Source organism: Vulpes lagopus, chromosome 16 (genome assembly GCF_018345385.1).
Source record: "Vulpes lagopus strain Blue_001 chromosome 16, ASM1834538v1, whole genome shotgun sequence".
NCBI classification, from domain to species: Eukaryota; Metazoa; Chordata; class Mammalia; order Carnivora; family Canidae; genus Vulpes; species Vulpes lagopus.
This window is the reverse complement of record NC_054839.1, coordinates 57,047,662-57,072,856: the sequence shown is the minus strand read 5'-3', so window position 1 is coordinate 57,072,856 and position 25,195 is coordinate 57,047,662. Positions and strand designations below refer to the sequence as shown.

The 25,195-nt window shown below is 38.6% G+C and overlaps 1 protein-coding gene across 4 annotated transcripts in view; it reads right to left on the bottom strand.

The window, feature by feature from the left end:
• Positions 1-25,195, bottom strand: part of LRCH1 (leucine rich repeats and calponin homology domain containing 1) — a 199,694-nt gene that overhangs the window by 82,419 nt on the left and 92,080 nt on the right. For all 4 annotated transcript variants that reach the window (XM_041731341.1, XM_041731340.1, XM_041731342.1 and 1 more), the window contains exon 2: positions 20,799-20,943. In XM_041731341.1, coding sequence (XP_041587275.1) covers positions 20,799-20,943 — 145 coding nt within the window. The remainder of the gene's footprint in view (positions 1-20,798; positions 20,944-25,195) is intronic.

Sequence of the window (25,195 nt, the reverse complement as noted above, 5' to 3'; positions counted from 1 at the left end):
GGCCGTTCTGATCAAGCCAACGACCAGGCCGTGATAGATCTAAAAGTCTCTTTGTCATGTTATTGCAACTATGTGGAACATCGTCTTCTTCTTTTTTTTTTTAATGTGGAACTTCTTTTGTGAGTATGTACCCACGTGTGTGAAGCTCCCCAGGTTGTGGTACTGCGTGCATGTATTTCTGGGCACACATAAATCTGTGTGTGGGAGAGGGAGGGACAGACAGCCTGAAAACACACCAAAATGTTATCAGTAGTCATTTGGGGGAGAATTAGATCCAATGAGTATTTTAAAATTTTATTTCTTAGACTCTGCTCGATCCCAGGATCAATCCCAGGACCCTGTGATCATGACCTGAGCTGAAGGCAGATGCTTAACCGACTGAGCCCCCCACCCCCCGGCGCTCCTACAGCTCTTGGTTTCAGCTCAGGTCATGATCTCAGATTTGTGGGAGGGAGTCCTGCATGGGGCTCTGTGCTCAGCGGAGAGTCTGCTTCTCTTCCCCTGCCCCTACCCCACTTATGTGCAGGCTTGCTTTCTCTCGCTCTTTCTTTCTCTAAAATAGATATATCTTAGAAAAGAAAAGAAAAGAAAAGAAAAGAAAAGAAAAGAAAAGAAAAGAAAAGAAAAGAAAAGAAAAGAAAAGAAAAGAAATACCTATCACTATAAAAAGATACACTTCATCTGCATACTGGTTACATGGGTGCTGGTGAAAACTCACTGAGATATATAATTATGAGCTGTGTACTTTTCTATATCTATTATATTTCAATTAACATTTTTACCCCTCTACTCTCCCATATGAGGGGGTGGGAATCATACAGCTGAACAGAGGGCATCTCCAGCTGACGGGCTGAGAAAAAGCAGGTGTTACGCTGGTGGGAGAGCTTTCTTCAAGCTCCAAAAAAACCCTCCTTGGACACTACCTCTGGAGAAGAGAACTAAGTTTGTTAAAAAGCGGCAGGTAAATCATTTGGAATGTAATTTGTGGTTATAAAATATTATTATGTAATTGCATAAAGTGAGGACTGGTTCCTTAATATGTTAATAGGGCAATATGTGTATATATATATTTTATTAAAATATATATATAAGTACATATATTTATTTTGGAGCCATGTTTAAACTTTGTTTTGAAGACAAGGAAACAAAGATCAGTATTTTCAAAAATTTCTACATTCCTATTTTCCACAGAATTAACAATTACAGTTGAAGATTCTTCCCATGTTTCTTTGCTTGGAAACTCAGATTTCAATATTGCCAGGCTCATTTTAATGCAGGCATCTCATCACATGAACAGATACTGAACCGGGACAGAGACTTATCACACCATTCAAGTAATGCAGTGAAGGCTCTGCTCATTCAGAAGCACAGGATTGGAGATTACAAGGGATTATTCTCACAGAAATTCCAGCGTAGATACTAATCTAAAATAAAATGACATTTAAGCATTCTAAGGGTAGATGTGAGCACTGATTTTAAAATGTAAAATAATTAGATATAAGTATGATTTCTTTGATGGGGGTGTAAGCTTTGGATGCTAAAAGCTGCTGGTGGAATAGTCTATTCATCCCCCCCCCCCCCCTCCCGCCACTGTCATTAGGCACCTGTAGATACATCCAGATGCCAGGACTTTTCGTTACAATACAGCCTGCTACAGGCCTGGGCCACATTTCCTCTATTTCACTGATCCATTCTCTTAGGCTCTACACTTCATATATTTTATCACAGGATGTTCCTGTATTACTGGTAATTTCCCCAATAGAAAAAGGAAATACACATGCACACAAAAACCCATTAGCTGTCCAGCAAATATTTAAAAAGGACAGAAGAAACTGCATTCCCTCTAATCCTCTACCCACTAAAGACCACATTGGTAGCCTGAGTTTTTTGAAACCACTCAGCTGGCAGCAATTTTTCTCGAGCAAGTAAGTGCCTGAGGCTGCAAACAACTATCCTGCTCCCCACTCGTCTCCTGCGGGCCTCTGTGCTAAAAGCAGGCCGTCTGCAGAGAGAATGTTTAAAGTAAGGCCCTATCATGTCTGATAATGTAATGGCCAACATTTATTTTCAAATATACCCTTCTACGTTCCATTTGAAAGCAAAATTTAAAAAAAAATTTTTTTTTTTTTAAACTGGTTCATTACAAAAGATTAAATTAGTGGGGGAAAAGGGCCACTCGTTCAGAAGCAGAAATTACAGACGTGGTCATGGCAGCCTGAGCCTTGGTGCCCAGCATCTCTGGTCACTCTCACTGCCTGGTCTGGGTGGAGGTTGGCACAGGGAGAGGCCAGAAGGTGCTAGGCTTTCACCAGGCTGTGTTTATTGTGAATACTTCCTCTTTCATCTTTCTCAACTGAATGACTCCCTACTAGGATTTATGGGTCTATTTCCTCATGTCAAGATAAAACAAAGCGGCTCAACGTTAATAATCTGAACGCTCTTGATAGCTTTGGTTTACAGAATACATTTCCCTTGGCTTCAAGTACCACTATCCCTCACTTAATATAATTCCTAAATTAAGGAATTTGCAAACAAAGTCACTTCCCTATGGTTTTACTGTTGGAGACTCTTCATTTAATGTGTTTTGACTATGGCACTTAATAATATCCATATGTTCAGACCTAATGGTGGTATTTAACATTATTTGTTACTGGTTTAGCAGAAAGTTATTTTCCCTAAAGTAGTGATGATAAAAAAAATTATGGTATTTTTACATGTGATTTTATGATATGGGCATCTTTTTTTTTTTTTTTGTTCTACTGGAATGTAACTCTTTTTAGTGTATGGGTTCACTGAATAATTGAGTGTAGAATTCATGTAGCAGAAAACCATTTATAGAAAGACTTTTGTCACAGGGCACCTGAGTGGCTCAATGGTTCAATGTCTGCCTTCAGCCCAGGGCATGATCCTAGGGTCCTGGGATCGAGTCCTGCATTAGGCTCTGATTCTCCCTCTGCCTGTGTCTCTGCCTCTCTCTGTGTTTCTCTCATGAATAAAAAAAAAAAAATTAAAATAAAAAAAAAAAAAGACCTGTCATATATTCACCCACTTAACTGGTGAAAAGGTCACCAACTGTGGAATTAAGGCCTGGGGTTCAAATCTTGCCTCTGCCGCAAACATTTAGTTTAGGATAAATGTTTAACCTCTCTGGTATTATCGTCCTTAAAACACAGGTAAGCATACTTATCTAACGTGAGACATGAGACTATGGATGCACAAGTGCTCAGCCCAACATTAAATCTACATAAAGATGAAGCCATACCCGACCACTAATGTGGCAAAAGCAGTGGGGACAGGACCAATAAAGAGCCTATGTGTGCTTAGCTCCGTGTTGGCTATTTATTTTATTTCTTAACTGCTAAAATTTCAGTCACTTTTAAAATACGGTTTTACATTTCATTCCTGAAAACATATACCAATACCAACATATACCAATTAAATATAAAAATGATGACTTCGAGGCATGCGGGCTACACAGTTTCAGGCTAACAGAAACCAAGTTAGCTATTACGGGTCTGGAGGCCCTGGGTTAGCACATACAAGCACATCAATGACCTTCTCTCCCCCAGCTTCTCCAAATGTCGGGTTCCCACTATTTCTCTGGGAAAACACAAATACCCAGGACTCATCCTCTTTGTTTACTGTTTGGCTTCCGAGGAGTAACTGAAATAATGATGTGAGATCATTAACTATCACAAACCCATTCAGGAAATATCCCAGCACACATCTCAAAAGCCACCAGGAGAGCAGGACAGGTTTTGTGGGGGGACACTCCGGCCTCCCACCCGTGAGTCTCGGCCAGGGGAAGGAAACAAGCATATGGTAGTTATTGCCACTGTTTGTGGGAAGAGTCCATCTGCACTTGGTGTGCGACCTCCAGTAAACAGCAGCTATTTTACTGTAGCCAACCAAGCAAGTTTCCTTTTTCAAAAGATATCTCACCTAATTTTGTGTTTATGGTTATTGGGGTTGTTGTTGTTGTTGTTTTTTTTGCATACTCTGTCCAACTTTCATTCAAGGTAAAGTAACACTTTTATATTTTTTTTTCTGTTTTGCATATGACACTTGACTGTTAATGGTCTTTATACACACACACGTCAGTGAACAATATCTACAAAGAACCATTTCCTTTTTCCTGCTGGCTCCATTCTGAAACACCCACCCTGGCAAAATGTCTCACCCTCGCTTCCCCTAACGACAGAGTACTACTTCCCCTTCATCACCAGCCCTCCCCCTGCATTCCCACCATCATCATTATATGCCTGGGGATGCTTACCAACAACAACCAGAGCCTTGCTTCACGTTGCCTGGGATATTTTCGTGGACCTTCATTTTATAAATGCAAATTACATACATGTCATTTTAATCATGCTTTACATGAAATTTGTAAAACAAGAATTCGATCAAGATGATGTGCATGTACAAAATCCGGGCACCCACGTAGAAACTGAACTTTGAAAGCAGTTATGCTATCTACAACTTGAGAATAGCAATTACTCGAAAAAGAGAACTAAAAGAAAAGCAAAAAGCAAAAAAGTGAGTGTCTACAGCAGCTCAGAATTCAGGCCGATTGCTGCACCAGCCCTTCTGCTGTGCATTTTCGCTGCACATACCTGCACCATATTTGGCCACTGCAACTGAGCCTGGTTCCCACAATAACAGCCTATCAGTCTCCTCCTGAGTATAAATAAAGCCTTGCTTAAAATACTCCACTGTCTTATACTCTCCATGGCCAGCAGCCACCACTGCCACGATGTCTGTAATTAGATTTCAAAGTGTAATTATTGATAACTCGCCCCCCCTTCTCTGTTATTTCCTATGGTTTGTTTTTTTTTCTTTCCTCAGAGCTCTTCAGTTCTAAAAGGACAAGGCTCTACAAACTATTACTTCAAGTTTCCTCCTTAAGGAAAAAAAAAAACAAAACAAAACAAAAAGAAGATGCTCTTAAAGACTTTAAAGAACTTGCTCCAACACATTTGATCATGCCCTTCCTTCACTCTAAAATGGAGCTGAGTGTTCAAAATCAAGGAAGCACTGGATGTTCAGAGAGAATGCAATTATCAGATGATAGCCCGAATATTAATCTACCAAACCCCTTCAGATGCAAGAATGCAGATGTGGGCTCCTGGGTGGCTCAGTCAGTCAAGCATCCAACTCTTCATTTCAGTTTGCATCTTGATCTCAGGGCTGTGAGTTCAAGCCTCGTGTTTTGGTTTTTTTTTTTAAACAGAAGCATTATATGTAACTTTTATTTTACACGTCCACAAATGCTTGTACAACATACAGTGACTACTTCTAACGTTTATAGGATTTTTTCCATAGCACAAAAAAGAAAGGTTAGTGACACACAGGTGTGCTACAGTGATGCTGGGTGGAGCCCTCAGGAGCCCACTTTGCAGAGGAGTGTTGTTGTTGTTGGGTGGTGCTGAGTGTTGTTGACATTTGGGTCCTGAGCACCTGCTGGGAGGTGCAGGCGATCCCACCAAAGCAAAGGGTGGGGTCTCTGTACCTCGGCCAGGCTGCTCATCTGCTACCTATCATAGGGGGTAGGGGACGACGATAGAAGAGGCTACTCCAGGACTGTCTTGGGCACAAGACTTAAAAAGAACACACACACACACATACACACACACACACACACACACACACATATAATAAAAAGTATGAATAGGACTGTAGAGGCCTGAGCCCTATGTCTTGAAAAACAACACTGTGCAAAACAGGGCTGCTGGCACATAGGCAAACAACCACTAAATGGCCAAGAAAGATGTATCAGCACTGAAGATAACTGGAGCCATGTTCCAGGTAGAATGGACACTAGCTTCCTATTCCCAGGAAAGTATGCCTACCTTGCCCACCTTCTCCTCCATGCCATATCACTAAGCCACAATGTTAACTTTAACATTTTTCCTCCACCCAAAAAGGAAGGGATAGCTGTACTGACTTAAATGAAACAGGCGGCCCAGACCAACTTCCGCCCAGGGGGTGAATACAAAATATTCATAATAAAATTTAAGATACCTGAACATTTTTTAAACATGCTCGTCTGTCATTTAAAGACGTATGTCTCCCCATCTATTTCAATTTTTGAATGCAGAAGGAATTGCATGAATGTAAGTCTATATACATCTTCTTTTTCCTACTTCTCCTTCCAAGGACGTACATGCACATAATCTCAGCAGAGTATCTGTTGTACCAATGTCACAAGAGCTTCCATCATGTAACTTGACAGCCAGTAATAACAGAGTTCCATTTAACCGCTCTAATACTTCTGCAAATCAGTAGCATATCCACTTTACCAACACCACTAGAAAATCCCCTTACTTTACTAGGTCTTTTGCACTATTTTTCTTAACCCATATTGCAACACATATGACACAGCATACCACAAAGCTTGATTTGACAGTTCAAGAAACATTTCTTGGGGAATTATTACGTATAAAGCACCTTGTTAGGCATTTAGACAACTACTATTTTATTTATATGCACAACAATTACGTATTATAAGCATTAAACCCCTGACCTTTCAGATGCAAAAACTGATGTTGTTCAGAGAGTTTAAAGAACTTGCTCCAGGTTGCCTACCTAGTGACTTGCCCTGTGCTGTAGAGTTTGAAACCACGTGGGTTAGGCTTCACATCAATGTCTGTGATCTTCCTTCAATACAACACAGCCTATTTTCATTTACTTTGGAATAAAATGTGAGGGGAAGCCAGGAAAACAGGAGGTGGGGGACCTCAAATTCCAAGCAGGAGGCTATGAGATGCTAGACTGGTGGTTCAATGATTAATTTCTATGTAAAAGGATGGAAGACAGGGTCAAAGATAATTTCTGAGATTCCAAGTTAGGGGACTGGAGAAAAACAGGAGCGTGAACAGGAACAAGGATGCTTATTTGGAAAAGAAGAAAATGAGCTTCGTTGAGCAGATGCTGAATTTTGAGGAGTCAATAAGCATCGAAGAGGAACTAAATTTTAGGCAATCAGGAAAATGAGGACCTGTGTCCAAATGGCCCAAGAGGACGGAGGATATACTGGAGACACCTAGGACAAGGATCTGAGAGGGAAGATTTAAGAACCAAAGATTGAGCTGTGGGGAATTCCGGGATAAGGTGCAGAAAGAGAAAGAAACACCTTCTGTTTCTTTGTTTCCCCTTTTAATTCAGGGGAATTAAAGAAGAAACAGAAAGACGTAGAAAAGCAAGCAGGAAAGCCTGTGACCAAATCAAGGAAGGACAATGCTGTGGTGTCAAATGCTGACAGGAAGCCAATCATTTGTCTACAGTACTAAGTGCTTGCTCTGCTCAAGAACCTGTTTTAAACTCTGAGAAAATATGTAATGTATATGAATCCTAAAACTTAACCCTTCACAAGATTAGGTGACATCTCTCTGAGCTCGTATCACCCATGTCCCATTTGAACATTGGTCATTTATTTTAAAAAACACCATAACTGCACATATTTCCTACTGGCAGGGGGAGGGGGTTCTCAAGACATAAGACAAAAATTTAGTGACTCTTATCAAATGAAGCGAAGCTTCCTATATGGATCCTCTTCTGTAAGGGGAGGGTGAAGGATGTCTGGCTTGTCCTAACAACTTTGTAAATAAGTATCTATGGATTTGGGGCACCACAGTCAAATGCTCAAAGACTGCCTCTGCCGAAGATTCCAGGCTGTTCTCTCCTCTTGGTACTGAGGTCACAACGGTCTTGCCTTGGGACTAACATATGGGAGGGAGGGCCCACTATTCCTAACAGCTCTTGCATGCAGCGATACAAACACAATTATTCAGTGTATCAGGAAAATCGTAAATGACTTTGAAATGGGCAAAATCACTGCTTGGGGTCTTGTCTGGTATACTCTTCTAGGTTATCCCTGCCTTTCATAATTTTTTATTTATTTTACAACTCTAATTTGTTGTATAAACTGAAAACGAGATAGTAATGAAAATAATTTTTGTGCATTGGAGCACAGATAAATTGTGATGACTACAGTGGAAGTGCAATTGATTGCGGCCCTCTTGCAACTCTTCATAAATTCATCTCAGCCAGCGTACTACTGTGTGTGGGTGCGTGTGTGCATGTGTGTGTGCATGCATCTGAATTCTCCTTAAACAGGCTATACATCTTACTGCCTCCTTTGCTAATGAATGAATTATACACAATCTTTGATGGATGTTATATTTGTATGAGAGTCATGATTTTACCTTTTTTTAAAAATTACCCTTTTACAGGTGATTATTTCAACTGTAGGGATGTAGCATTTCAACAATAAAATTTTGGTGCAGACAATTTAAAGACTCAGTTGCTTCAGACTTCGGGTCAAGGTCATTCCTTTCTTTATTATATAGTATTGAGCTCTCAAAACCTCTGAAAAAAATCCTCGCATCCCCTACGAAAGAGTTCAATCCATAGAGAAAGGAGGTGGGGAAAAGGAAAAAAATGTTATAAGCAAATGTCACAAGATATTAATAATTGTCTGAATACTGGTGAATGACTAATAGACTGTACTTTGCAGTACTTAGGGGTTTTTTTTTTCTCAAAATGTACTTTGCAAAAAAAAAGTACTTTGCAGTAGTTTTTTTTTTTCTCAAAAGAAACTGCATACTTTACTTGATAGTGAATAAATAATACTAAACATTTATCTATATTTTTAAAGTACTAAATAAAAAATAAATCAGCGTGGATGGCAGCTCTGTGTAACACACTTCAGTGTTTCTCGGGTTCTTCTGTCTTCTACTTCTATATCATTTTTCCCTTCAATACATCTAGTCCATACAAATTACTTGGTCACTGAATATAACACCATGAAGGGACATATTTTGTAACCTCATCCTTTTTTAGGCATGAGGTCAGTTTTTAAAGGAGTAGGAGTCAGTGGGTGATAAAAATTCCTCTAAATTAGTGTTTACAAACTGGTGTTCTGGAAAGCACCATTCTGGGAGACACTAATAGGCAGGCCTCACAAAGAATGGGGAAGAGTTCTGTGTTGCTTGCAGACACACAGTGCAGATTAATACAATACATGGCTCCGGTTTTTGTTTTTTGCTTTTTTGGATAAAAAAAAGCAAAAAAAAAAAAAAAGTGTTCTATATCCAACAGAACACTTTTCCATAGAACTATACTCTGGGGAAACTGTTCTAATTATTCCTTAATTGATCCAATGGCATCGCTGAGGTCAGAAATAAATAACTTTTTTTTCCTCCTGTGGAGTCTGGCAAGTGAGTTTTCTCCAAATCTATTATTCTCTGTTCGTGAACAGATGAACTAATAATCACTGAGCAGAAGGGGTCAATTTTCTTATGTTATTTTCACATTCCTTTCTGCTGTCGCTTGCCAAATGGAGTATCAGAAAACACTGCCTGATTTCATAAGGTTAAGGTAGATATGCTTAGATTAATAGATAACACAGTTCCACATGATCCAACTCTGAAAGTGACCCAAATCTTCTGGTTATTTTCTCACTGTTCAAAGACATTATCTCATTCCATCTGTTCGGACAGTCCATCTGGTCTGAGCATGTAAAGGTGTTCCAAGAAATGGCACAAGATAAAAAAAAAAAAATGCTTCACGGAATCAACTCTTCACAGCACAATTATACCCTTTGTTGCCTAAACACTCAATCCCTTGAATGCTTCAAGATAAAGCACCACAGAATATGTATTTATTCTTGACTTAACTTATCTACCTGGGAAAAGTGCTATTTAGGATTATTACTCATGCTGAAATTCTTGGCTACGTTATTTTATCAAGATTTCCTCTCCTGAGCTCTCAGAGCACAAGCATTCCTGTCAGAAGTAGGATAAGATTTTAACATCATAATCTATAATTTTCCAGTTATTGTAGCATTTTTTTTCTTTTGAAAATGAAGTAATGCATTTAGATTAGAATTGGGAAGCTGAGAAAACCAATACTCTTGTGTCTCTTCTCTCAAAAGCAACTCTTAGGAAAACTTTTTTTACCTGCCCTGTTACTGTGATTGTCACTAACCAGCAAATAAGAACATCAAAAAAACCAAAGTGAAGCCCTGGTCTGGCCTCTATGGTTCCAGACTGCAGTCAAAACCTACTTGCCTTTATAAAGCCCTAATTCCATGCGACCCTCAATTTAAGACACCAGGGACGAAAGTATAGAAGATGCTAACAAGACAGAAAATGCAGAATTCAATCAAGAAAGGACTGAAGATTAAGAAGTCAATTCTCTTATGCTCCAATTTCATGGGTCAAAGGCCTCAAGACTTGTTCTCATCTAATTTTATAAGAAAATTACTCAACTCATAGAAATTCAGTACCAAGCAAGAATTTGTTTTTAGCCAACTAACAGGGTATACTATTATAAGGGTAAGAGAGTGCATCAGATCTAAGGAGCCAAAATACAGAGCTCTTGGGCTATACATTGCAATCACTGGAAGTCTTTTTTTTTTTTTAAAGACTTTATTTATTAATTCATGAAAGACAGAGAGACAGGCAGAGACAAAGGCAGAGGGAGAAGCAGGCTCCTCACAGGGAACCCAATGTGGGACTCGATCCCAAGATCCCAGGATCATGAGCTGAGCCAAAGGCAGAGCCACCCAGGTACCCCTTCTTCTTCTTTATTTTTTAAATGATTTTATTTATTTATTTATTTATTTATTTATTTATTTGACAGAGAGAAAGAGCATGAGCAGGGGGAGAAGTAGGGGAAGAAGGAGAAGCAGTCTCTGCCAAGCAAGGAGCCCAATGCAGGGTTCCATCCCAGGGCCCTAGGATCCTGACCTATGTTGAAGACAGATGCTTAACCTACTGAGCCTCCAGGCACCTCTGGGAATCTTTTCAATTAAGGATATCACGGTACTACAATTTTTCCTTCTTTCAAAGTATTACTGTACTTCAACTTTCAATATGCTTAAGTGCATTCTCATCTTTGAAAACTATTCCAAACATAAAGAAATGAGAACTAGATAAGATACTAAGAAATGCAGAAGAATGAAAGATCAAAATTAACTTTAACTAATAGGGAGTACCCAAAGAAGGCCAAAATAATAGAAAAATGGAGGAAGGGGCAATATGGAAGAAGACAATGACTAAAATTTTTCTAGGGTTGTTGAAAGACATGAATCCCCAGATTCAGGAGGCAAAACAAAGTTTAAGCTAGGTAAATCAAAATTATACACACCTATACATACCACAGCAAAACATATAGAGCAAGAAGATAAAAAAGAAGGTATGGGAGGAAATCAAAAGGAAGAGCATGGAAAATTCTGCACAAGGCTAACACGTTTAGACTAGCAAAGGATTTCTCCACAGCAAAACAGAGGCTGGAAAACATACTATCTTTGAAATACAATAGAAAAGAACTGCAACTGAAATTTTTATACTAATACAACCTAAATTTTATTCTTAGAATTAAACCTTCTTTCAAGTATGAAGAGAAAGGGCATTTCAGAAAAAGACTGTATTAAAAAAAAAAAAAAAAAGAAGAAGAAAAAAAAAAAGACTGTATTTACCACAAGCACACCATCATGGAATGGACTTCTTAAGAATGCATGTTATAAAGGAGATTCACCGAAAAAGAATGATGTGAAAGAGCAGAGAATCTGGTAAAAATAAATGTGGGTAGGTACAAATAATCATCAGTTGACTCAAATCAAGGTAAAAAGTAAGATGGACCTAAAATATAGAATAAAAACAATATATGTTTGCAGAGGGGTGCTTGCAATGAAGCTTTCTATAAACATTATTACTCTGGGGAGAATGGGAGAGGTATCTTTACCTTTAGAACTTCGGGCTTTTGCAAGTCAAATATTCATAATAGCAACTTACATAGTATAAAGATATAATGACTAACCTCTAAACCAGAGGAAGATAGAAATTAGAATAAATAAAACTCAGAATATACAATAGAAGGTAGGAAAGGGTAGGGGAAAAAAGGCAATAATAATCTTGGTTAAAAAAATATAAGATAAGAAGAAAAATATAAATCCAAATACATACATAGAAAAACTAAGGTTGAAAGGTTGAAAGTGAAAAGATATGTGTGAGCAAAAGCCACTAAAAGAAAGCTAAGATAGAAGTATTAATTTCATATACAGTAGACTGTAAGTCAGAAAAAGTATTTTAGGGATAAAGTCAATCACTTTACAATGATAAAACCTGAAGTTTGAAAGAAAGACATACAATTTTGAACTTGGGCTCAAAATACCTGGTCTATAACTTGGTCTTAAAATACATACATTAAGAATTGATGAAATTGCAGGGATAACAGCAAACCCACAATCATCCTGCTTTGCTCAAAGTGCAACTGTCAGTAACATATATTAAGCAGACAAAAACTGTGTCAAGGTAAATAAGATGTGAGCCCCCAGATTAAAAAGTTATATTTAATGGATTCACTGGAACCCACATACAACACTTGAAAAGAACAAACATTCTTTTCAGGAACACATGGAATATTTACAAAATTAACTATGCATAGGCTATAAAGTAAATCTCAACCAATGTAAAGAATCAACATCAAACAAGATATTCTCCAAATGCATGGCACTAACATTAAAAAATCAGTTTTAAAAGGTAACTTTAAAATCTACTCTATAGCAAATTCATGAGTCAAAGAAGTCATGCTGAAGATTAGAGAAGTTTCAAGAGTAATATTAAAAATACCACACAGCACAAATTTTAGGAATAAGTTAGAGCACCACATACAGGGAAATCACAATTTTAAATGCTCCTTTAAAAAGAAAAAATAGTATAAATAAATAAATAAGTAAATAAATAAATAAATAAGATTAATGAACTCCTTAACCCAAACTCCAGAAATTATAAAAAGAATAAACATATAAGAAAATATGAATGCCTAGGTGGCTCAGTGGTTGGGCACCTGCCTTCAGCTCAGGGCATGACCCAAGGGTCCCGGGATCGAGTTCTGCATCGGGCTCCCTGCATGGAGCCTGCTTCTCCCTCTGCCTGTGTCTCTGCCTCTTTCTTTCTGTGTCTCTCATGAATAAATAAATAAAATCTTTTAAAAAATAGAAAATAGATGGAAATTTGATAGATAAAAATCAGGAACTAATGAAATAGAAGATAACAACCTAAAAAAGTTGGTCACTAAAATTAAAAACTGATCTAACAAAAAAAAAGTACACAACAAAACAGAGAAACTTCTAAAAAAAAAAAAAACTTCTAAAAACTTAATACAAAAATAAATAAATAAATGAGTAAATAAATAAAAACATAAATACAGGAAAACACAAATTCACAGTATTAGGAATTAGAAAGACAAACCAACTATAGTAGAAATTTTTGAAATTACAAAAGTGCTCCCTTATTTAAATATTTAGGTTGGTCTCCTGGACAATTCTCTAACAACTATTTTTAAGACTACTAAACTGTCCTATGGGGCAAGGAATGCCATCCAGCACTGTTCGTGTTAGACAAGGTAACAAAGGTGGGAATGCCAGGCAAACTACAAATGCCATAGAAATAAATTTCACTAATTTCTATTACTCTTATTTATGAACCAGTGCGCCTGGGGGATCACTTTCCTGTCTCCTATCTAAAGTAAAGGGTTGATGAAGGACCCAAATACGAAGGTGGACCAGCTAAATCCTACTTGGCTATTAAGAAGTGATGATGATGATGATGATGGTAATGAAGATTATTCCAAAAATCCACACCCTCCTTGTTGTGTATATGCTCCTTTTCTCTTTCCCTCTTTTTGAGGACAGTACTTGTTAGAACACTTGGCAAACTGCAGTGCTCTTAGAGGAAATAGAGTAAGTTGATTATTGACGAAATGGTGAAGTTTCAAAGGGTCTTTTATCTGTCTAGCTAGAAAAATAAATATAATTTGCATCTTGCTCATTGGGGCTCGCAGAAAACACTCTGAGAATTACATCTATATAATCAATTAGGGGTAGGTATTTACCCCATTTTTGGAGGAAAGGTCTGCAGCACAAAGATCTTAAGAACTCTATTAAGATCAGAAGCAGAACTGAAAACAAAACCAACACACTCTGACAGGGCTGTAGCCATCAAAGCCATAATGTCCCTTTTGTGTCTCTCTTTTCCTCTGTTTAACACAAACACTGATCTAAAACAACATCTGTGATCAGGTGACATGTATAATGGAAAAATCCTCTTTGGAAGTCTTGCCAAGTATGAACTACACTAAAAGGAATGGAATCTGGTAAGAAATACCCTACTATTAACTCATTCACATTTAATAAAACCCATCAGCTTCCAATGCCAATGTACATAATTTTATGGGTATGGAAAATTATAAATATATTACAATTTTTAGGGACCACTGTGTCCAGACCTTGAAAACAATTGCCCAGTGAGCACACTAGAAAGGACGAGGCTTAGCCCACACACTGCTGCTCGCACGACTGATGACCCCAGTGGCCACCACTTCCAACTGTAGCACTCTACAAAACACGTTTTCAAATTTTAAGATGATGCTTCCAAATTCCAACATGGTTCTCTGCGTCTTGGTAGCTTCCTGCCGATCTGTCGTTTCATGAAACACAACCTATCTACCAAAGGCCAGTTCCGAAATAACTCATTTTCCCTTTGAAAATAAAATAAGATCATCATAAAAGGATTTGTGATGTTAAGTTTGTCTCGAAATGAACAAAATTCCTCCCCTTTTCCGGTGTAGAAAGACACCATCAAGTTTCTCAGTTTCTAGAAAGAATAAATGCCATCTTACAATTGAGACCTTCTTCGGAAATGTCAGTGCAAGGAGAGGTGCATTTCTTAGGGAAAAGATTAAAATTCTTAGGAACAAAGAAAATTAATTTTTAGTTCACAGTAAGTTTGTAAAATCTGTGCTTTCTGCAGCAACCCTAGTGTGCAAGATGCTTTTTCCAATCCTTCAGATAGCAAGATATTCTTAGGATTAAGGATTATTGGGGCACCTGGGTGGCTCAGTAGTTGAACATCTGGCTTCCGCCCAGGGCGTGACCCCAGAGTCCCGGGATCGAGTCCTGCATCGGGCTCCCTGCATGGAGCCTGCTTCTCCCTCTGCCTGTGTCTCTGCCTCTCTCTGTGTGTCTCTCATGAATAAATAAATAAAGTCTTCTAAAAAAAAGAGGATTAAAGATTATTTCTCAGGATGACCTCCCCAAAGGAATGTGGGGATACAGGTTACATGGCCATCAGGAAGTTAGCTCTTTCTGCACATTGTTTAGCAGCCAAAAAGGATGCCAAGCTTCAGAAAACGCATCCAAACCAGATTCCTTTTATGGCGTGATAACATTTTGTTCAAGAGGCTGCCCTTTTCTTTATAGGCCATGCCTCAGAAACTACTCCTCGGTTGACTGGTAGAGATAGGGACTACTGCTTCTTCTTCTTCTTTTTTTTAAGATTTTATTTATTTATTCTACAAAGAGAGAGCCCGAGTGGTGGAGGGAGGGAGCAGAGGGAGAGGGAGAGGAAGAGGACTCAGCACTGAGTGCGGAGCCGGATGCAGGGCTCGACCTCAGGATCCTGGCTTCATGACCTGAGCCCAAAGCCAGAGTCAGAAGCTTAATCCAGTGAAACACCCAGGCACCCCAGGGGCTTTTCCTTTTTCTTCTTCTTCTTCTCCTTCTTCTTCTTTTTTAAGGTTTTATTTATTTATTCATGAGATACACAGAGAGAGAAGCAGAGACACAGGCAGAGGGAGAAGCAGGCTCCATGCAGGGAGCCGACATGGGACTCAATCCTGGGACCCCAGGGTCACAACCTGAGCCCAAGGCAGACACTCAACCCCTGAGCCCCCCAGTCGCCCCCCGCCCAGGGGCTTCTAATAAAGAAACCAGCTGCTGCTCTGTGTGTTTCACCCTCAGAAAGGAAAACCACTCACCAAGAGTTCTGGAAGCAATAGGATCAAATGCTGTTAAGAACTTTCATTTTTTGGCAGCTTCCATTCCTGAATGCCTCTGAGACACACTTTCAAGCTAAAGTCCCTATGCTTAGATTCACAGCACCTCGATGGCTGCCAAGAGTTTTGCTGCTTTGGGTTGTTCTATTTTCCTAAGGTACATTTTCTTCATGGGTCTCATCAACAACAACCTCTCCAGCACCTTAAAATAGATTTTTAAACTTTGTAAGGCTTTCCTGTGTAGCTGAGGTTCAAAGTGTTTGTTCCTATATAGGCACAGGTCATGCTTCATCATTTTTATTGTTCTTGGCCACGTTTCTGGGATTAAGACACTTTATAACAGGAAGAAACACAGTGGCACCCAAACTAAGCTAACATAACCTTTTGTTGTGAACACCAAGAAGCAAAGATTAAAAGCCCAGAGCCTCCAAACACAGGCTACATAAACAGCAATAAATTAATGTTTTCCACGAATCTGACATTTCTATCACGTGGGAATATGCTGAAGTGTATTTCACCGTGAGGAGTTTTATTTTGCATGTGCTCATTAGACCCATCTCTGGTCTGAGACAGGAACTGGATTTCTGGAACTGAGCAGCCCTCTGACATTTCAAGATATCATCTCTGAGACATCCTGTCAACCAAGAGGCTGTGTAGGCAGTGGCATATCACCACCAGCACCAGCACCCTCATCATCTTCACTGTCATCATCATCACCACGACCATCAAATATTTATGGGTGTCCATTCCTACTCCATACATCTCGGAGGGGGTGATCCATTCTGAACGTTTCCCATCAATTCAAAGTAGCTTCACACGGCATCTCTCCTCCTTTGAAACATACAAAACTAGTGATGTCTACGTGTGATTTATTAAAAAAGAGAGAAGATTAAAAATTGCATTCAGACCATGTTTGAGTAGAGAAACATGAAATCTGTGAAAATTTGAAAAGCAGCTTCCCTGCACTACTTTATCTAGGGGCTCTTGATTCGTAGTTAACAGAAATAAGAGGAAAACCCCTCAGCACCACAGAAGAGCCAAAGTATTTCAGGTACTTCTTTATAAAACCTAAGGAACTTGCCTATTTGTTAAAGCCATCTCAGAACATGCTAGATTGTTCTAGCTAGACCTCAAGTGTACACCTAAAAGCAATTTACAGCTTTTCTTTACTTTTTTGAAACTTATACAGAGTTCTCTGATACATCTACATTGGTGATCATGTCATGATTTGATTCTATATTAGTCTTGAATATAAGCTTCTTTCTTTGGCATAATACCCCCTTTATCATAGAAAAAAAAAAACCTGCACTGAAGACAACTCAGTAGGTCTACAACGCAGTAGGTCTGCAGCACCCCGAGTCCTTGGCTTCCTTTTCAAGTAAACGGATTGGCAGGCTCTCCGCCAAAGGCTAAAGTTAACTGGAGCCCAGCAGGCCTCCTCACCACACCCAAGAAGACATCGATCTTACTGCATTGACTTAATTTTCCGGAGGGGCAGAAAAGACCTGAAAAGGCCATGACACCCGATCCTGGATGTCGTTGAGGGGACATGTATCATGAGCACACATAAGCACAATATTCTAAACGTTTTCCTGGTCACCAGTTTGAGGGTGGCTGGGAGTGGGGTAGGAGTCTGAGGGCAGGAAGCACTCACACAGGCCCCACTATCACGCGGGTGATATTACTCAGCATCTTAAAGAGTCAACAATTCATTAGATGCCACTGGTATTTTCCAGACATACTTGCATATCTGCACATAAAGAGAGGGGGACAGTCATCTTCTGTTGTACAAGCTACAATAAATCCTTTAGGCAAACATTCCAATCCCAATCGCTACCAAACAGAGAAATAACTCCCTTCCAGGGGTCCGATTCTCAGAAGACAGGCTCCCACTGAACCAAATAAATGAGGAGTTAGAGGCTTTCCAATTGAACAAGGTGACCATCTTCCTGGTTACTTTATTTTTTTTTTAAAGATTTTATTTATTTCTTCATGAAAGACACAGAGAGAGAGAGGCAGAGACACAGGCAGAGGGAGAAGCAAGCTCCACGCAGGGAGCCCGATGTGGGACTTGATCCTGGGTCTCCAGGATTACACCCTGGGCCGAAGGCAGGCACTAAACCGCTGAGCCACTGGGGCTGCCCTCTTTCTGGTTACTTTAAAGCTTGCCCTATGTTACTACTTTATGTTACACATTTAGTGAAGCAAACTTAAAAGAGGTATCAAAAATAATTACATATACATATATATATACATGTACACATATATAATACATGTATCATATGTTATATATCATGTGTATATATATATTACATATATATATGTAGTACGTGGCTTTTGGAGAGTTTGAGGCTGTACATACATTTCTCTTTTCTTTTTTTTTTCCAGAGGGAGGGAGAGCGAGAGCCTGGGTGCGCACACGAGCACATGCGAGAGTGCAGCGGGGAGGGGCAGGGGCAGAGGGAGAGGGAGACTCTCAAGTAGGCTCCCTGCTAAGCCCAGAGCTCAACACAGGGCTTATCCCAGGACCCTGAGATCATGACCTGAACTGAAATCAAGAGGCAGATGCCTAACCAACTGAGCCACCCAGGTGCCCCAAAGATATACCTGCATTTTTCATATACCCTAATATAACGAATGCCCCTGAAAAGTAAGAGATATACTTTTTCCTCATTTTCTCCATGTAATCAATTCCTTTAGAGAGTCAGGATTCAACACTATAGAATATGTTTTAAAGCACAGTAATATTAGAGTTGCGATGTGAACAAAAAAATCTACACAAAATAAAAACCATCTATATAAAAGGGAGAAAAGACCAAGGCAAACAATAAATTAGACAGAAACCAGTGTTTAAAGAGTTGGGTGGTCAACAGTCCCTATATCTCTTTCTTCTTCCTATAGCCCAGGAATTCACCACACAACGGTTTACAATATGCCCACACGGTTCCTCTTCGGCATCATCAATCTTAACGACTCTCCCCGTTCTTGCCTCGAAGGATCCTGGGACCCACACTTCAATATGTCCTTTCTACCAACTGAAGATAGAGGTATTATCTACTCTCCATGAAGCTCAACATGAAAACCATCACAGCAAAACCAATTTTACTAGTGCTTTTAAACCATAATATAAACTTTAAGATAAGATTATCTCAACATTTGTAGAATTTTATTGTGTATATCATCCCAGAAGAGATATGTCATCTATACCCAAAAGTTTCTCACTGTGGATAGACTTTGTGTGACAATGTTAAATCTCCTTACTTGTTGTATGAAGGAGTACTGGAGGTGAAAATGTCACAGCAGGATAAGACCTGCGGAAGTAAAGTAAACACCGACTGCATAGGCTCTTGGGATAGTTCCTCTATGCAGGTTGGAATTACAGGGCAGAGGTCTCAGGGAAATAGTGAACCAAATCCTATAACACCACTATGTTGACTCCATCAGGCAATTCCAAAGTAATGAACATTATGCTATTGCAGAAAGAGTTTAGAATTGTCCTATTCAAGAAAATTCAACAATGGTCAGATGTACTGGAAACCCAGAGAACTGAAAGTTAGCTATGTAAGTGTCTAGATTATGCTAATAGTAATTCACACTTTAAAATGTAAGTAAAGGCCACTTAAAAACGTGACTAGGATTTTTTTCTCACTCCCAAGGAGGATATGCACACCTAATAAAATGCGGCAGAAACCCATTTTTGACTGCAAAGAAAGCAAGAGAGGACCTCTCAGTGGCTGACTAAAACAAACAAACAAAAATCTAAAAAATAATCTACATTATCTACCATAAGTTAATGCTCATCTTTTTCACTGGCAATTTTGCACTTTCAAGTTTGGCATGTGGCAGCCCTGGTGACTCAGTGGTTTAGCGCCGCCTTTGGCCCAGAGCGTGATCCTAGAGACCCAGGATCGAGTCCCACGTCGGGCTCCCTGCATGGAGCCTGCTTCTCCCTCTGCCTGTCTCTCTGCCTCTCTCTCTCTCTCTCTCTCTCTCATGAATAAATAAATAAAGTCTTAAAAAAAATAAAGTTTGGCATGTTTGTTACACAGCACAAGCCTTGCTAATCAGGTGCTGCTCTTGACACACCAAAGTAATGCCACTGACATGAGCAGAGGCTCTGCTCAGGCTTGAACTTTGGCACCTTGCTTTCATAGTAGAGATAGATTTGATGTAACAGTTCCTATCTCTCTCCTGACATCCTGTGCGAGTCAAGGATTTAGGAGACAAGGAACCAAAATCTGGCCAGAGCAGTTGACAGTCACAGCACAAAGTCTAAAACCTAGGCCTTATAATAATAGCTGATTTCCTTAACTCCAGGGCTACTCAGGGGCATGAGTATGTTACATGATGCTGTGCATAATCAGAGAATCAATACAGACCACTGACCTGCCCTCAGCAAAGGCTGACCTAATTGAATGGGGTTACAAAAACAGCAAACTTCATACCTTTCTGGAGTTGCTCAGTGCTCTAGAACTCTCTCACGTGGCCTGAAGGGAACAGGCTCAGACTGCACTAAGTAGCAAATCCAATGGTCCAAAAGCCCCCAAAGACCAGCAAGGCTCCAATTTGTCAGAGCCCCGAAGTTCTTTTTTCACTTCCTTTAACCCTCCTCCTCCAAAAACTACATCAATACCTGAAGACAATATACCACACACCAAAGAGACAAAAAGTGTAAATGATGCCATATAAATTACTGTAACAACAACAACAAAAAAACTAAACAAAAATACCTTGTCATATTGACATTCAGAGAAGTCAGGCATCAAAAACTATATTAATGGCACTACAAATTTATCATGGAAGGTAGTTCTTAAATAATCTTTGTGCGGTTAGCTTCAAAAAGTGGTCAGAAATTGCAAAGAGAGGAAACAAACACCTGATAGAAATGAAAGCACAATGATTTAGGGTTGTTTTTTTTTTCCCACTGAATTTGATTACAATCTGTATAGTCAACCTACCTCAAGTTTAAGTAAGTCAGCATCTGCAGATTAATGATGGTCTCAGGAATGACTCTGATGCAATTATGGTACAGATTAAGAATTTCCAGTGATACAAAATGGCACAATTCCATTGGGACTTCGACCAGTCTGTTTTTAGATAAATCTATGAGAGAAAAGGAAAGAATATTTTGTCAATAACTCTTCAACATAATCCAATGCAATTATCAACTATCGGTACTTTTTTTCTTAACATGTTTTAAAATAAACATAATCTAAATTAGGATCAGCATTTTCATTTTTTGTAGCTGTTACTCCAGGGTTGATTTCCTCTTCCTGGCCTATTACCCCATTCCTTTGTAAAAGCAAAAATATTGCTGAAACAATTATCGCCAGATATAAGGGTGACTGAATCAATATTTATTTTCCATTCTATCTGAAAATTATTTCAACGTCATTGTCCCCAAGGGAAGCATGAAAATGTATCCTTTAATATCTCTGAATATAATCTTTACCATAATATTATTTAATTCAATTTTGCACTCATAACATATGTTGTCTCTTGGAATAGTATATCCTCTGCAAACACACACAGTAGATACTAAACAAATATTTTATCCACGGGGGATTACTGAGAACCTTACAATGTGTAAGACCGAGACAGATCAAATGTGTCTCTCTTAAGGACAGGCCGTGTGTCTGCCACATGACCAGCAATAAAACTGAGCTCTCTTCACCAAGTGTACCAAAGACCATGATAATGGTGGTCTACAGTGGGTGTAAACACACATCATGGCTTACAATATCACCATCTCAACAACAAAAATAAGGAACAGTCCTTAACATCTAAGTCTGGGAATGGTAGGCATAACTGTCAAATACCACAAAACACCAAATATAAGAAAAGAGCTACCACTCTCAAAAACAATAACATTATTGATCGTATCACCCTTCATCAGGAGGGACTCAATCAGTACGACCTGAAGATGTTTAGTAAATAACACGTCATATATACTTAGGGAATCAGACTCCATTAAAAACAAAAACAAAACAAAACAAAAAAACAGAGAGAGTTTACATAGGTCAATTCTATAATGAAATCGAAGTCGAAGGGCTACCCTCCTGACTACCCTTCTGAGAAATAAATACATAAATAAACGAAAACAGGCCTAGGTGGCTTCAGAAGTGAATTCTAAGCATGTTTAAAGGCACAATTCTGATAATATTTAAACAATTCTATATAAGGAAAATTCCTAAATACTTATTTAAACAATAAGGTATAATGGTGATAGCAACACCTAACAGAGAAAGTACACAAAAAATAAACTACTTATGAATCTCCCTTCTAAATACTAATGTTAAATCCTAAATTTAGAAATCAGCAAACAGAACTGAGCAGTACATAAAAAGATTAACATACTATGAGTAAGTGGGACTTATTCTAGGAATATAAGGATTTCGTATTATTTAAACAATTCACTGTGTAACTAGAGTAAAAGCAAAATAGTGTTTGATCACTTCCACAGATATTTAAAAGGTACTGGTAAAATACTGTATTTATTCTTTTTCAAAAACGACCTATTGAAGTATATCTTATATATCATAAAATTGACCTATTTTATGAGTACAATTCAGTGATCTCTAGTAATTTTACTAAATGGCACATCATCATCATAAATCAAAACATGGGTTTAGAATATTTATATTCATTCTTAATGTAATCACTCAATAAAGAATAGTTGGCTATTTCTTTATATAATTACAGACACACACACACACGCATATGAGTGAGAGAGAATTCTTTTATTTACTGCTAAATCTCAAATGACTCGGAATAATATTACACCAGCAGAGTCAAAATAAGACATTACTAGCACTATTAATACTTACTATTGTTCACTAGATACTAGCCAATGACATGGATAAGGGGAAAAAAAAAAAAAGAACCAAAATTGGAAACAAAGAGAATAATCATCATTCGCAAATAATATGTTTTCCCAGAAAACCCAAAAATATCAACAGAAAAACTATTTCAAAAAAAGTTACAAGGTAGAAAATGATGCTAAAAAAAAAAAAAAAAGCCTACACACACACACACACACACACACACACACACACAGGCAAAATTATACAACATAAGAAACCTAACTTATTATAATAACAAAAGTATAAAAATCTAGAAAAGCTTAAGAAATACGGAAAGTTTATACAAAGAAAACTTGGAAATGCTACTAAGCAATAAAAAGGAAAAGTTACAAAAGATATCCCATGACTGTAAATAAAAAGGACAACATTCAAAGGGTGTCAATTCTCTCTAAGCTTTGTGTGTATTAACGGAATGAACTCACGATCCAAAAACGACACTTCTAAGGTATATATTTTTTTAATTTGCTGAGGTTACCATACTAGTTGACTTTAACGTTCATGTGGTAAAATAACACAAAAATTACAGGGTATCTCTCAAAACAAAAGGTGCTCTGAGGGCCACCCGCCCTCCTAGACACTAACAGCCACATCATAAGGCAGGACGATGGGCAGGTGAGAACAAGTCAGCAGAACAGATTACAAACAGGTCAGAGATACACATGGAAATCAAGTGTGCAGGAAAGATGACATTTCAAGTCAACAGGGAAAAGATGTAAGGTCACTAAGCAGTTTGAGAAAACTGGATAGCCATCTAAAACAAAGGATGACCTACGTCACCCCTTTATCTCAATAAATTCTAGAGGAATTAAATGATTAGCTTAGAATGGAGAAAGTCTTCCTATGAATGGCCTACCACCCGATTGATAAATTCGACACGTTACAACAAAATGTATGGCATTTTAAAGCAAACCAAAGCTCCACCGAAAACATAAATGACAATCGAGAAATGAGGGGCAGGTGGGAAGTCCTGCAATTCATAAACCCAATAGGCTAATTTTTTATACCTATAAAGAGCTTCTGCAGTCAGTGATAATAAGTCAGAAACCCAGAAAAAAAAGGACAGACAGACGGAAGGAAGGCAGGAAGGAAGGAAGGCGGGAGGGAGGGAGGGAGAGAGGAGGAAGGGAGAAAAAAGAAAAGAACAGATGGCTCACAGAAGAGGAAACACAAATGACTCTTAAACACATGAAAAAATGATCAACCTCACGTTAGAGCAATGCGAATCGCAGCTACGAGTAAGTATCAAAAAGCCTGATGACCACATTATAATGCTGAGGACGCGGTGATGTAAACGAAGAACACGTTAGCAAAACCGATCACAATTACAACATGTGCGTATTTCGTTCAACCCCGAAATCCTTCTCATCTAAACTCCTATGTGTGCAAATGACATAGTTTTTAGTCTGGTTTGAAAGAGCGAAAGCTAGAGAGCAAGTTAAATATCAGTGAAGTCTGGTTATATATCAATATGCTATTAATACATATAAATAAAACTAGACTTAAATCCATCAATAAATATTAACATAATATTAATATTTCAGGTGGCGGGATGTAATATTAAATATTATAGCCCATAATGCTGTGCTGCTGTTACTCCGTCATTAAAATGAATGAAGCAGCTTTCTATGCGCCGATCTGCTATGCTCTCCCAAACATATCACAGTTTTTTTTAAAAGCCTGGTATAGAACAGCGTATATAGTATTTGTGGTTTTATTTTACTTTCTGTATTTGGGGTTTCAAATGAATATTTACATAGCTGTAAATAGATACACAAATCTAAATGGATTATCTCTGGAAGCCGGGAAAGAAAAAAACTAGTAGAAGTGGTTGTTTCTAAAAAGAGGGTTTCTTGCTGAGAGAATAGGAGTGGGAAGGAGATCCCACCACCATACACCCTGCTGCACCTTTAGAAGTGGGAATGCACTGCTCACTGGATTTTGCACATAGAAATGGATTCAGGGGATCCCTGAGTGGCTCAGCGGTTTGGCGTCTGCCTTTGGCCCAGGGCATGATCCTGGGGTCCCGGGATCGAGTCCCACATCAGGCTCCCGGCATAGGCCTGCTTCTCCCTCCTCCTGTGTCTCTGCCTCTCTCTGTCTCTATATCTATCATAAATAAATAAATCTTTTTAAAAAAAGAAATGGATTCAATATATATGTGCATGTATTCTCTATAGTATATAAACAAACACGTGTGTGTGTGTGTGTGTGTGTGTGTACATACAACTTTCTACCAACCTTCTTATTCTCTCTCTACACACAGAATTTTGTTGGACTTGAAAAAAGTTAAGAAGCCAAAGCAAGCTGTGAAGTCCCATGCTCTTAATTAATTAAGGGAAAAACAAGCTTCTTTCATGAACGTTTAGAAACCTCAACAGAAAAAAATTCCACAAGTCTCCTGCATTCTTTCTTCCTGAAACCCTTTACGAGACATGGCAATCCTCATGTGCTATGATGCTGGAAATTTGCCCAGAAAACTTTTATGTGCTGCT